General features: G+C 41.4%; 1 protein-coding gene across 1 annotated transcript in view; it reads left to right on the top strand.

Moving 5' to 3' along the window:
* LOC135518501 (docking protein 6-like) overlaps positions 1-15000 on the top strand; it is a 140320-nt gene that overhangs the window by 114168 nt on the left and 11152 nt on the right. The window contains exon 7 of the mRNA XM_064943674.1: positions 5371-5479. Coding sequence (XP_064799746.1) covers positions 5371-5479 — 109 coding nt within the window. The remainder of the gene's footprint in view (positions 1-5370; positions 5480-15000) is intronic.

Raw genomic sequence — 15000 nt, forward strand, 5'->3', positions numbered from 1 at the left:
TATTATAGCCTATACATTACAGTCTATATATTATAGCCTATATATTATAGCCTATATATTACAGTCTATATATTATAGCCTATACATTACAGTCTATATATTATAGCCTATACATTACAGTCTATATATTATAGCCTATACATTACAGCCTATATATTATAGCCTATATATTACAGTCTATATATTACAGCCTATATATTATAGCCTATACATTACAGTCTATATATTATAGCCTATACATTACAGTCTATATATTATAGCCTATACATTACAGTCTATATATTATAGCCTATACATTACAGCCTATATATTATAGCCTATAAGTTACACCCTATATATTATAGCCTGTACATTACAGTCTATATATTATAGCCTATACATTACAGTCTATACATTACAGCCTATACATTACAGCCTATATATTATAGCCTATATATTATAGCCTATACATTACAGCCTATATATTATAGCCTATAAGTTACACCCTATATATTATAGCCTGTACATTACAGTCTATATATTATAGCCTATACATTACAGTCTATATATTATAGCCTATACATTACAGTCTATATATTACAGCCTATAAGTTACACCCTATATATTATAGCCTGTACATTACAGTCTATATATTATAGCCTATACATTACAGTCTATATATTACAGCCTATACATTACAGCCTATACATTACAGCCTATATATTATAGCCTATAAGTTACACCCTATATATTATAGCCTGTACATTACAGTCTATATATTATAGCCTATACATTACAGTCTATATATTATAGCCTATACATTACAGTCTATATATTACAGCCTATACATTACAGCCTATATATTATAGCCTATATATTATAGCCTATACATTACAGCCTATATATTATAGCCTATATATTACAGTCTATATATTACAGCCTATATATTATAGCCTATATATTATAGCCTATACATTACAGTCTATATATTATAGCCTATACATTACAGTCTATATATTATAGCCTATACATTACAGTCTATATATTATAGCCTATACATTACAGTCTATATATTATAGCCTATACATTACAGTCTATATATTATAGCCTATACATTACAGTCTATATATTATAGCCTATATATTATAGCCTATATATTACAGTCTATATATTACAGCCTATACATTACAGTCTATATATTATAGCCTATATATTATAGCCTATATATTACAGTCTATATATTACAGCCTATACATTACAGTCTATATATTACAGCCTATATATTATAGCCTATATATTACAGTCTATATATTACAGCCTATATATTATAGCCTATACATTATAGCCTATACATTACAGTCTATATATTATAGCCTATATATTATATCCTATACATTACAGTCTATATATTATAGCCTATACATTACAGTCTATATATTATAGCCTATACATTACAGTCTATATATTATAGCCTATATATTATAGCCTATACATTACAGTCTATATATTATAGCCTATATATTACAGTCTATATATTACAGTCTATATATTACAGCCTATATATTATAGCCTATAAGTTACACCCTATATATTATAGCCTATATATTACAGCCTATATATTATAGCCTATATATTATAGCCTATATATTATAGCCTATATATTATAGCCTATATATTATAGCCTATATATTACAGCCTATACATTACAGTCTATATATTATAGCCTATATATTATAGCCTATATATTACAGTCTATATATTACAGCCTATATATTATAGCCTATATATTACAGTCTATATATTATAGCCTATACATTACAGTCTATATATTATAGCCTATATATTATAGCCTATACATTACAGTCTATATATTATAGCCTATACATTACAGTCTATATATTATAGCCTATACATTACAGTCTATATATTATAGCCTATACATTACAGTCTATATATTATAGCCTATACATTACAGTCTATATATTATAGCCTATATATTATAGCCTATACATTACAGTCTATATATTATAGCCTATACATTACAGTCTATATATTATAGCCTATACATTACAGTCTATATATTATAGCCTATACATTATAGCCTATATATTATAGCCTATATATTATAGCCTATATATTACAGCCTATACATTACAGTCTATATATTATAGCCTATATATTATAGCCTATATATTACAGTCTATATATTACAGCCTATATATTATAGCCTATATATTACAGTCTATATATTATAGCCTATACATTACAGTCTATATATTATAGCCTATATATTATAGCCTATACATTACAGTCTATATATTATAGCCTATACATTACAGTCTATATATTATAGCCTATACATTACAGTCTATATATTATAGCCTATACATTACAGTCTATATATTATAGCCTATACATTACAGTCTATATATTATAGCCTATATATTATAGCCTATACATTACAGTCTATATATTATAGCCTATACATTACAGCCTATATATTATAGCCTATATATTATAGCCTATATATTACAGTCTATACATTACAGTCTATATATTACAGTCTATACATTACAGTCTATATATTACAGTCTATATATTACAGTCTATATATTATAGCCTATATATTATAGCCTATATATTACAGTCTATATATTATAGCCTATACATTACAGCCTATATATTATAGCCTATATATTATAGCCTATATATTACAGTCTATACATTACAGTCTATATATTACAGTCTATATATTATAGCCTATACATTACAGTCTATATATTACAGTCTATATATTATAGCCTATATATTACACCCTATATATTATAGCCTAAACATTACACCCTATATATTATAGCCTATATATTACAGTCTATATATTATAGCCTATAAGTTACACCCTATATACATTTACATTTACATTTAAGTCATTTAGCAGACGCTCTTATCCAGAGCGACTTACAAATTGGTGAATTCACCTTCTGACATCCAGTGGAACAGCCACTTTACAATAGTGCATCTAAATCATTTAAGGGGGGGGGTGAGAAGGATTACTTATCCTATCCTAGGTATTCCTTGAAGAGGTGGGGTTTCAGGTGTCTCCGGAAGGTGGTGATTGACTCCGCTGTCCTGGCGTCGTGAGGGAGTTTGTTCCACCATTGGGGGGCCAGAGCAGCGAACAGTTTTGACTGGGCTGAGCGGGAACTGTACTTCCTCAGTGGTAGGGAGGCGAGCAGGCCAGAGGTGGATGAACGCAGTGCCCTTGTTTGGGTGTAGGGCCTGATCAGAGCCTGGAGGTACTGCGGTGCCGTTCCCCTCACAGCTCCGTAGGCAAGCACCATATATTATAGCCTATACATTACAGTCTATATATTATAGCCTATAAATTACAGCCTATATATTATAGCCTATACATTACAGTCTATATATTATAGCCTATATATTACAGTCTATATATTATAGCCTATAAGTTACACCCTATATATTATAGCCTATACATTACAGTCTATATATTATAGCCTATAAATTACAGCCTATATATTATAGCCTATACATTACAGTCTATATATTATAGCCTATATATTACAGTCTATATATTATAGCCTATAAGTTACACCCTATATATTATAGCCTATACATTACAGCCTATTTATTGTAGCCAATACGTTACACCCTATATATTATAGCCTATATATTATAGCCTATACGTTACACCCTATATATTATAGCCTATACATTACAGCCTATACATTACAGCGCTTTTGTACATAATCCCCCCATTATATGAGACCAAGAGTGTAGAGAGAAATTCACTTATATGTGTATCTTGATACTACCCATCCCGGATCCGGGATCGTGAATACAACCTCATGCTCATTAGCATAACGCAACGTTAACGATTTCTGAAAATCGCAAATGAAATGAAAATAATATGCCTGCTCTCAAGCTTAGCCTTTTCTTAACAACACTGTCATCTCAGATTTTCAAAATATGCTTTTGAACCATAGCAAATCAAGCATTTGTGTAAGAGTATTGCAAGCTAGCTTAGCATTTTGCGTAGCATTTAGCACACAACATTTTCACAAAAACCAGATAACCAAATAAATAAAATCATTTACCTTTGAAGAGCTTCGGATGTTTTCAATGAGGAGACTCTCAGTTACATAGCAAATGTTCAGTTTTTCCTGAAAGAATCTTTGTGTAGGAGAAATCGCTCCGTTTTGTACATCACATTTGGCTACCGAAATGAAAATTCAGTCACCAAAACGTCAAACCTTTTCCGAATTAACTCCATAATATCGACCGAAACATGGCAAACGTTGTTTAGAATCAATCCTCAAGGTGTTTTTTCACATATCTCTTCATTGATATGCCGTTCGTGGAAGCCTGCTTTCCCCTCAGAATCCCATGGAAAAATACCAGCAGCTGAAAATGACGCACCAATTTCGACGGAGGACACCGGGCGGACACCTGGAAAATGTAGTCTCTTATGGTCAATCTTCCAATGATATGCCTACAATGCTGCAGACACCTTGGGGAAACGATAGATAGGGCAGGCTCATTCCTCTCGCATTCACAGCCATATAAGGAGACAATGGAAAACAGAGCCTCAAAAATCCTGCTCATTTCCTGGTTGCCGTTTCATCTTGGTTTTGCCTGTATCTCCTGTTCTAGGGCACCCACAGACAATATCTTTGCAGTTCTGGAACATTCAGAGTGTTTTCTTTCCAAAGCTATCAATTATATGCATAGTCGAGCATCTTTTTGTGACAAAATATCTTGTTTAAAACGGGAACGTTTTTCATCCAAAAATGAAATTGCGCCCCCAGAGTTTCAAGAGTTAACTCTAAGTATTCAAACGTTGTGTATTTTGTCCCATATTCTTAGCATGCAATGATTACATTAAGCTTGTGACTCTACAGACTTGCTGGATGCATTTGATGTTTGTTTTGGTTGTGTTTGAGATTATTTGTTGCCTAACAGAAATGAATGGTAATTCAGGTATAGTGTCATTTTAGAGTCACTTTTATTGTAAATCACAATATAATATGTTTCTAAACACGTCTACATTCATGTGGATGCTACCATAATTACGGATTGTCCTGAATGAAAGTTGCAGATGCCCAAATATCATATCCCCAAGACATGCTAACCTCTCACCATTACAATAACAGGGGAGGTTAGCATTTTTTGGGGGGCTATAATATTTGTGCCTCTGTAACTGTCCCTTGAGGTGACTACACCCAGAGATAACAGTTGGATCCCAAATTGCACCCCGTTCCCTATATAGTGCACTATTTTTGACCAGAGTCTGTACACTTTCTTGAAAATTGGGTGCCATTTTGGACACGCACCCACGTACTGAGCAAGATGTTGTTGTCTCTGTTTCAGACACATTCCAACCAGACAACGTTAACCAAGTCCATCTCCCTGCCTCGCAGTGCCTACTGGCATCACATAATGCGCCAGAACAGTGTTGGAGACATCTACAGCTACCAAGGTACGAACAAGCTAGTCAAATCAAATGTATTTATGAAGCCCTTCTTACATCAGCTGATGTCCCAAAGTGCTGTACAGAAACCCAGCCTAAAACCCCAAACAGCAAGCAATGCAGGTGTAGAAGCACGGTGGCTAGGAAAAACTCCCTAGAAAGGCCGGAACCTAGGAAGAAACCTATAGAGGAACCAGGCTCTGAGGGGTAGCCAGTCCTCTTCTGGCTGTGCCGGGTGGAGATTATAACAGAACATGGCCAAGATGTTCAAATGTTCATAAATTACCAGCAGGGTCAAATAATAATAATCACAGTGGTTGTAGAGGGTGCAGCAAGTCAGCACCTCAGGAGTAAATGTCAGTTGGCTTTTCTTAGCCGATCATTCAGAGTATCTCTACCGCTCCTGCTGTCTCTAGAGAGTTGACTGTCTGGGACAGGTAGCACGTCCGGTGAACAGGTCAGGGATCCATAGCCACAGATAGAACAGTTGAAACTGGAGCAGCAGCACCTCCAGTTGGACTTCGGACAGCAAGGAGTCATCAGCCCAGGTAGTCTTGAGGCATGGTCCTATGGCTCAGGTCCTCCGAGAGAAAGAGACAGAGAGAGAGAGAGAGAGAGAGAGAGAGAATTAGAGAGAGCATACTTAAATTCACACAGGACACCAGATAAGATAGGAGAAATACTCCAGATATAACAGACTGACCCTAGCCCCCCGACACATAAACTATTGCAGCATAAATACTGGAGGCTGAGACAGGATGGGTCGGGAGACACTGGCCTCTTCAGACGATAGCCCCGGACAGGGATAAACAGCCAGGATAAAACCCCACCCACTTTGCCAAAGCACAGCCCCCACAACACTAGAGGGATATCTTCAACCACCAACTTACTATCCTGAGACAAGGCCGAGTATAGCCCACGAACCCAAGGGGGGGCGCCAACCTGGACAGGAAGGTCATGTCAGTGACTCAACCCACTCAAGTGACACACCCCTCCAAGGGACGGCATGGAAGAGCACCAGTAAGCCAGTGACTCTGCCCCTGTAATAGGGTTTGAGGCAGAGAATCCCAGTGGATAGAAGGGAACCGGCCAGGCAGAGACAGCAAGGGCGGTTCGTTGCTCCAGTGCCTTTCCGTTCACCTTTACACTCCTGGGCCAGACTACACTCAATCATAGGACCTACTTAAGAGTTAAGAGATGAGTCTTCAATAAAGACTTAAAGGTTGAGACCGAGTCTGCGTCTCTCACGTGGATAGGCAGACCATTCCATAAAAATGGAGCTCTATAGGAGAAAGCCCTGACTCCAGCTGTTTGCTTAGAAATTATATGGACAGTAAGGAGGCCTGCGTCTTGTGACCGTAGAGTATGTGTAGGTATGTACGGCAGGATCTTATTTGGAAGATAGGTAGGAGCAAGCCCATGTAATGCTTTGTAGCTTAGCAGTAAAAGCTTGATTTCAGGCCTAGCCTTAACAAAAAAACAGTGTAGAGAGGCTAGCACTGATAAAATGTTTTGGTTCTAGTCAAGATTTTAGCAGCCGTGTTTAGCACTAACTGAAGTTTACTACCAAGGTACGTAAAAACTCCCAAAGTAAGTACAAGCTACCTAGGTACACACAAGCTACCAAGGTACTCACAGCAGAGCTCAGCTAGACAGCTCAACAGAAAATATTATGTGAAAACGCATATCTACACACGCATATCTGTGGACCAGACTAGTCCTCTGTGGACCAGACTAATCCCGTGTGGACCAGACTAATCCCCTGTGGACCAGACTAGTCCTCTGTGGACCAGACTAATCCCCTGTGGACCAGACTAGTCCTCTGTGGACCAGACTAGCCCTCTGTGGACCAGACTAATCCCCTGTGGACCAGACTAGTCCTCTGTGGACCAGACTAATCCCCTGTGGACCAGACTAGTCCCCTGTGGACCAGACTAGTCCCCTGTGGACCAGACAAATCCCCTGTGGACCAGACTAGTCCTCTGTGGACCAGACTAATCCCCTGTGGACCAGACTAGCCCTCTGTGGACCAGACGAATCCCCTGTGGACCAGACTAATCCCCTGTGGACCAGACTAGCCCTCTGTGGACCAGACTAATCCCCTGTGGACCAGACTAATCCCCTGTGGACCAGACTAGTGCCCTGTGGACCAGACTAGTGCCCTGTGGACCAGACTAATCCCCTGTGGACCAGACTAATCCCCTGTGGACCAGACTAGCCCTCTGTGGACCAGACTAATCCCCTGTGGACCAGACTAATCCCCTGTGGACCAGACTAATCCCCAGACTAATCCCCTGTGGACCAGACTAATCCCCTGTGGACCAGACTAATCCCCTGTGGACCAGACTAATCCCCTGTGGACCAGACTAATCCCCTGTGGACCAGACTAATCCCTTGTGGACCAGACTAGCCCTCTGTGGACCAGACTAGCCCTCTGTGGGCCAGACTAGACCCCTGTGGACCAGACTAATCCCCTGTGGACCAGACTAATCCCCAGACTAATCCTCTGTGGACCAGACTAGTCCCCTGTGGACCAGACTAGTCCCCTGTGGACCAGACTAATCCCCTGTGAACCAGACTAATCCCCTGTGGACCAGACTAGCCCTCTGTGGACCAGACTAATCCTCTGTGGACCAGACTAGCCCTCTGTGGACCAGACTAGCCCTCTGTGGGCCAGACTAGACCTCTGTGGACCAGACTAGACCTCTGTGGACCAGACTAATCCCCTGTGGACCAGACTAATCCCCTGTGGACCAGACTAGTCCTCTGTGGACCAGACTAGTCCTCTGTGGACCAGACTAATCCCCTGTGGACCAGACTAATCCCCTGTGGACCAGACTAATCCCCTGTGGACCAGACTAATCCCCTGTGGACCAGACTAATCCCCTGTGGACCAGACTAATCCTCTTTGGACCAGACTAATCCCCTGTGGACCAGACTAATCCCCAGACTAATCCCCTGTGGACCAGACTAATCCTCTGTGGACCAGACTAATCCCCAGACTAATCCCCTGTGGACCAGACTAGTCCTCTTTGGACCAGACTAATCCCCTGTGGACCAGACTAGTCCTCTGTGGACCAGACTAGTCCTCTGTGGACCAGACTAGTCCTCTGTGGACCAGACTAGTCCTCTGTGGACCAGACTAATCCCCTGTGGACCAGACTAGTCCTCTGTGGACCAGACTAATCCCCTGTGGACCAGACTAATCCCCTGTGGACCAGACTAATCCCCTGTGGACCAGACTAATCCTCTGTGGACCAGACTAATCCCCTGTGGACCAGACTAATCCCCTGTGGACCAGACTAATCCCCTGTGGACCAGACTAATCCCCTGTGGACCAGACTAATCCTCTGTGGACCAGACTAATCCTCTGTGGACCAGACTAATCCCCAGACTAATCCCCTGTGGACCAGACTAGTCCTCTTTGGACCAGACTAATCCCCTTTGGACCAGACTAGTCCTCTGTGGACCAGACTAGTCCTCTGTGGACCAGACTAGTCCTCTGTGGACCAGACTAGCCCTCTGTGGACCAGACTAATCCCCTGTGGACCAGACTAGTCCTCTGTGGACCAGACTAATCCCCTGTGGACCAGACTAATCCCCTGTGGACCAGACTAATCCCCTGTGGACCAGACTAATCCTCTGTGGACCAGACTAATCCCCTGTGGACCAGACTAATCCTCTGTGGACCAGACTAATCCCCAGACTAATCCCCTGTGGACCAGACTAATCCTCTGTGGACCAGACTAATCCCCTGTGGACCAGACTAGCCCTCTGTGGACCAGACTAATCCCCTGTGGACCAGACTAGTCCTCTGTGGACCAGACTAGCCCTCTGTGGACCAGACTAATCCCCTATGGCCCAGACTAATCCCCTGTGGACCAGACTAGCCCTCTGTGGACCAGACTAATCCCCTGTGGACCAGACTAATCCCCTGTGGACCAGACTAGCCCTCTGTGGACCAGACTAATCCCCTGTGGACCAGACCAGCCCTCTGTGGACCAGACTAGTCCCCTGTGGACCAGACTAGTCCCCTGTGGACCAGACTAATCCCCTGTGGACCAGACTAATCCCCTGTGGACCAGACTAGCCCTCTGTGGACCAGACTAACCCTCTCTGGGCCAGACTAGACCCCTGACTAGGTGAATCCAGTTGAAAGCTATGATCCCTTAATGGTGTCACCTGTAAAATCCACTTCAATCAGTGTAGATGAAGGGGAGGAGACAGGTTAAAGAAGGATGTTTAAGCCTTGAGACAATTGAGACATGGATTGTGTGTGTGTTTGCCATTCAGAGGGTGAATGGGAAAGACCAAATATTTAAGTGCCTTTGAATGGGGTATGGTGTTAGGTGCCAGGCACACTGGTTTGTGTCAAGAACTGCAACGCTGCTGGGTTTTTCATGCTCAACAATTTCCTGTGTGTATCAAGAATGGTCCACCACTCATAGGATATCCAGTCAACTTGACACAGCTGTGGAAAGCATTGGAGTCAACATGGGCCAGCATCCCTGTAGAACTCTTTCGACACCTTGTAGAGTCCAGGCCCCAACTAATTGAGCGGTGGGGGGGGCAACTCAATATTATGAATGTATTAAAGTTTTGTACACTCAGGTTTGTACACTCATAATAACAGTAGAGTTACTATATTAATACTGAATATGGTCTGATTTGGGTGTGAGTGGAAAGTGTCGGACTAGCCCCCTGTGTGTCACTGTGCCGTGATCATTTTGCAATCAGCATGCTCAATTGACTGAGTCATGGTGGGGTTGTGGTAAATACCCACAAGCACCCTGGAATAATGACGGATCACTGCTTCTTGTCCCATCCAGCTCTGTTGCTTCGCAATATGTTTATTTATTTATTTTTCCTCTCTCATTCAGTTAATCAGAGAACCAGAAGTAAATTAGTTGCTTAATTTGTTTATTTGTGTGTGTGTGAAGGTTTCTGTTTCGATTAGACTTTGTCACTAGGGGGGGGGGGGGGATGTTAGAAACTTCATGAATAGTTTGATTTGCTTGGAAATGAAATGAAATGGGTACAGGTAAGGTAGCAGGGGTAACTGTATGAATAGAATCCATCACTTATTTGAGCCCTTTCAGTAAAGCTTAGTGACACACGGCATTAATGCACCTTTGCAGGTAAGTCCAGGTTTGAGTGTTCACATCAAAAGTGGCAGGTTGACACTACTGCATAATATAATGAAGAACACAAAGTGGCATATGTAATATTTTGAGATGGTGCATTTCGCTCAATATTCCATGTTTTGGTGACATGTGCAAAGCATATATGATAGCTCAAAACCATGTTTCATCTTCAATTAAAGCTTTTATTATTTTACTTTTCTCTGATATACTTGAAACTTTAATCAGTAAATATATAGAAAACAACTTCCCCCTTAGTCAAAGAAGATCGCAAATACAGTTCCTCTCTACGTAAAAGCCTTAGCAATAACCCTAAGACAGAATGACTAGCTATTGATATACTCACGAACGCTCCAGCATTCCTTTTAATAGTATGCAGATTTTGCAAGAGGATAATGGTGCTCTGTGTTTTCCACTGAGAGATTGTTGTAGCATAAAATAATATGTCCACTTTAAAGTTTTAAAGGCAACAGACGCCCCATCGACTGTCTGAAACGCCCCAACGACTGTCTGAAACACCCCAACGACTGTCTGAAACACCCCATCGACTGTCTAAAACACCCCAACGACTGTCTGAAACGCCCCAAACGCCCCAACGACTGTCTGAAACGCCCCAAAACGCCCCAACGACTGTCTGAAACGCTCCATAATGCCGCAACGACTGTCTGAAACGCCCGAAAACGCCCCAGCGACTGTCTGAAACGCCCCGAAGACTGTCTGAAAGCCCCGAAGACTGTCTGAAACGCCCCGAAGACTGTCTGAAACGCCCCGAAGACTGTCTGAAACGCCCCAGCGACTGTCTGAAACGCCCCAACAACTGTCTGAAACGCCCCGAAGACTGTCTGAAACGCCCCCACGACTGTCTGAAACGCCCCGAAGACTGTCTGAAACGCCCCGAAGACTGTCTGAAACGCCCCGAAGACTGTCTGAAACGCCCCAACGACTGTCTGAAACGCCCCCACGACTGTCTGAAACGCCCCAGCAACTGTCTGAAACGCCCTCACGACTGTCTGAAACGCCCCAGCGACTGTCTGAAAAGCCCCAACGACTGTCTGAAACGCCCCAGCGACTGTCTGAAACGCCCCAACGACTGTCTGAAACGCCCCCACGACTGTCTGAAACACCCCAACAACTGTCTGAAACACCCCATCGACTGTCTGAAACGCCCCAACGACTGTCTGAAACACCCCATCGACTGTCTGAAACGCCCCAACAACTGTCTGAAACACCCCAACGAATGTCTGAAACACCCCATCGACTGTCTGAAACGCCCCAAAGACTGTCTGAAGTGACCCAAAACGCCTCAAAGACTGTCTGAAACACCCCAACAACTGTCTGAAACGCCCCAACAACTGTCTGAAACACCCCATCGACTGTCTGAAACGCCCCCACGACTGTCTGAAACGCCCCCACGACTGTCTGAAACGCCCCGACGACTGTCTGAAACGCCCCAACGACTGTCTGAAACGCCCCAACGACTGCTATTGGAAGGGAATGGCTGGTTTAACTGGTTCTCTTTATGTTATATCATTGGTTGTCTTCTCTCTCTCCTCCTCCCTCTCTTTCAATCCCCCCCTTGCTTTCTACTTCTCTCGCCCTGATGCTTGCCTCCCTCTCTCTCTTCCCCTGCCTATCTCTTTGTCTGTCTTTCGCTCCTTTTCTGCCTCCCACGTACACACTCTCATTCTCTCTCCCTCTCTGCAATGCAAAGTGTTCAACAGTTATCCGCCTATCTGCAGCAGCATTAGCAATTCTAATAGCAGTGTTCTGATTTGATCCTTAGAGGAGGATAGGAAGTATGTAAGGCATGATGATAGGAGAGAGAATATGATGATAGAACTATCTCTGTTGCAACAGGCATAGATTAAATACGGGATCACTTGCAGATAATACATGTACTGTACTGTCGGGATGTCTTTATGCAGCACTATTGTAGTCTCATCCCCTGCCATCTCTCTTTGTCTGTCTGTCTGTCTGTCTGTCTGTCTGTCTGTCTGTCTGTCTGTCTGTCTGTCTGTCTGTCTGTCTGTCTGTCTGTCTGTCTGTCTGTCTGTCTGTCTGTCTGTCTGTCTGTCTGTCTGTCTGTCTGTCTGTCTGTCTGTCTGTCTGTCTGTGTCTCTGTCTGTCTGTGTCTCTGTCTGTCTGTGTCTCTCTCTCTCTCTGTCTCTCTCTCTCTCTGTCTCTCTCTCTCTCTGTCTCTCTCTCTATGTCTCTCTATGTCTCTCTATGTCTGTCTCTCTCTTAGTACAATGCATATATTGGTTGTTAAGGGGGCAGACTAGACTAGTCTCATCTATATTGGTTTAAGGAGAGAGACTAGACTAGTCGCATCTATATTGGTTTAAGGAGAGAGACTAGACTAGTCTCATCTATATTGGTTTAAGGAGAGAGACTAGACTAGTCTCATCTACATTGGTTTAAGGAGAGAGACTAGACTAGTCTCATCTATATTGGTTTAAGGAGACAGACTAGACTAGTCTCATCTATATTGGTTTAAGGAGACAGACTAGACTAGTCTAATCTATATTGGTTTAAGGAGACAGACTAGACTAGTCTAATCTATATTGGTTTAAGGAGAGAGACTAGACTAGTCTCATCTATATTGGTTTAAGGAGAGAGACTAGTCTCATCTATATTGGTTTAAGGAGACAGACTAGACTAGTCTAATCTATATTGGTTTAAGGAGACAGACTAGACTAGTCTAATCTATATTGGTTTAAGGAGAGAGACTAGACTAGTCTCATCTATATTGGTTTAAGGAGAGAGACTAGTCTCATCTATATTGGTTTAAGGAGAGAGACTAGACTAGTCTCATCTATATTGGTTTAAGGAGAGAGACTAGTCTCATCTATATTGGTTTAAGGAGAGAGACTAGACTAGTCTCATCTATATTGGTTTAAGGAGAGAGACTAGTCTCATCTATATTGGTTTAAGGAGACAGACTAGACTAGTCTAATCTATATTGGTTTAAGGAGACAGACTAGACTAGTCTCATCTATATTGGTTTAAGGAGAGAGACTAGTCTAATCTATATTGGTTTAAGGAGACAGACTAGACTAGTCTAATCTATATTGGTTTAAGGAGACAGACTAGACTAGTCTAATCTATATTGGTTTAAGGAGAGAGACTAGACTAGTCTCATCTATATTGGTTTAAGGAGAGAGACTAGACTAGTCTCATCTATATTGGTTTAAGGAGAGAGACTAGTCTCATCTATATTGGTTTAAGGAGAGAGACTAGACTAGTCTCATCTATATTGGTTTAAGGATAGAGACTAGACTAGTCTCATCTATATTGGTTTAAGGAGAGAGACTAGACTAGTCTCATCTATATTGGTTTAAGGAGAGAGACTAGTCTCATCTATATTGGTTTAAGGAGAGAGACTAGACTAGTCTCATCTATATTGGTTTAAGGAGAGAGACTAGTCTCATCTATATTGGTTTAAGGAGAGAGACTAGACTAGTCTCATCTATATTGGTTTAAGGAGAGAGACTAGTCTCATCTATATTGGTTTAAGGAGAGAGACTAGACTAGTCTCATCTATATTGGTTTAAGGAGAGAGACTAGACTAGTCGCATCTATATTGGTTTAAGGAGACAGACTAGACTAGTCTCATCTATATTGGTTTAAGGAGAGAGACTAGTCTCATCTATATTGGTTTAAGGAGAGAGACTAGTCTCATCTATATTGTTTTAAGGAGAGAGACTAGACTAGTCGCATCTATATTGGTTTAAGGAGACAGACTAGACTAGTCTCATCTATATTGGTTTAAGGATAGAGACTAGACTAGTCTCATCTACATTGGTTTAAGGAGAGAGACTAGACTAGTCTCATCTATATTGGTTTAAGGAGACAGACTAGACTAGTCTCATCTATATTGGTTTAAGGAGAGAGACTAGTCTAATCTATATTGGTTTAAGGAGACAGACTAGACTAGTCTAATCTATATTGGTTTAAGGAGACAGACTAGACTAGTCTAATCTATATTGGTTTAAGGAGAGAGACTAGACTAGTCTCATCTATATTGGTTTAAGGAGAGAGACTAGACTAGTCTCATCTATATTGGTTTAAGGAGAGAGACTAGTCTCATCTATATTGGTTTAAGGAGAGAGACTAGACTAGTCTCATCTATATTGGTTTAAGGATAGAGACTAGACTAGTCTCATCTACATTGGTTTAAGGAGAGAGACTAGACTAGTCTCATCTATATTGGTTTAAGGAGACAGACTAGACTAGTCTCATCTATATTGGTTTAAGGAGAGAGACTAGTCTAATCTATATTGGTTTAAGGAGACAGACTAGACTAGTCTAATCTATATTGGTTTAAGGAGACAGACTAGACTAGTCTAATCTATATTGGTTTAAGGAGAGAGACTAGACTAGTCTCAT

This window comes from Oncorhynchus masou, chromosome 28 (assembly GCF_036934945.1).
Source record: "Oncorhynchus masou masou isolate Uvic2021 chromosome 28, UVic_Omas_1.1, whole genome shotgun sequence".
In the NCBI taxonomy this organism is placed as follows: domain Eukaryota; kingdom Metazoa; phylum Chordata; class Actinopteri; order Salmoniformes; family Salmonidae; genus Oncorhynchus; species Oncorhynchus masou.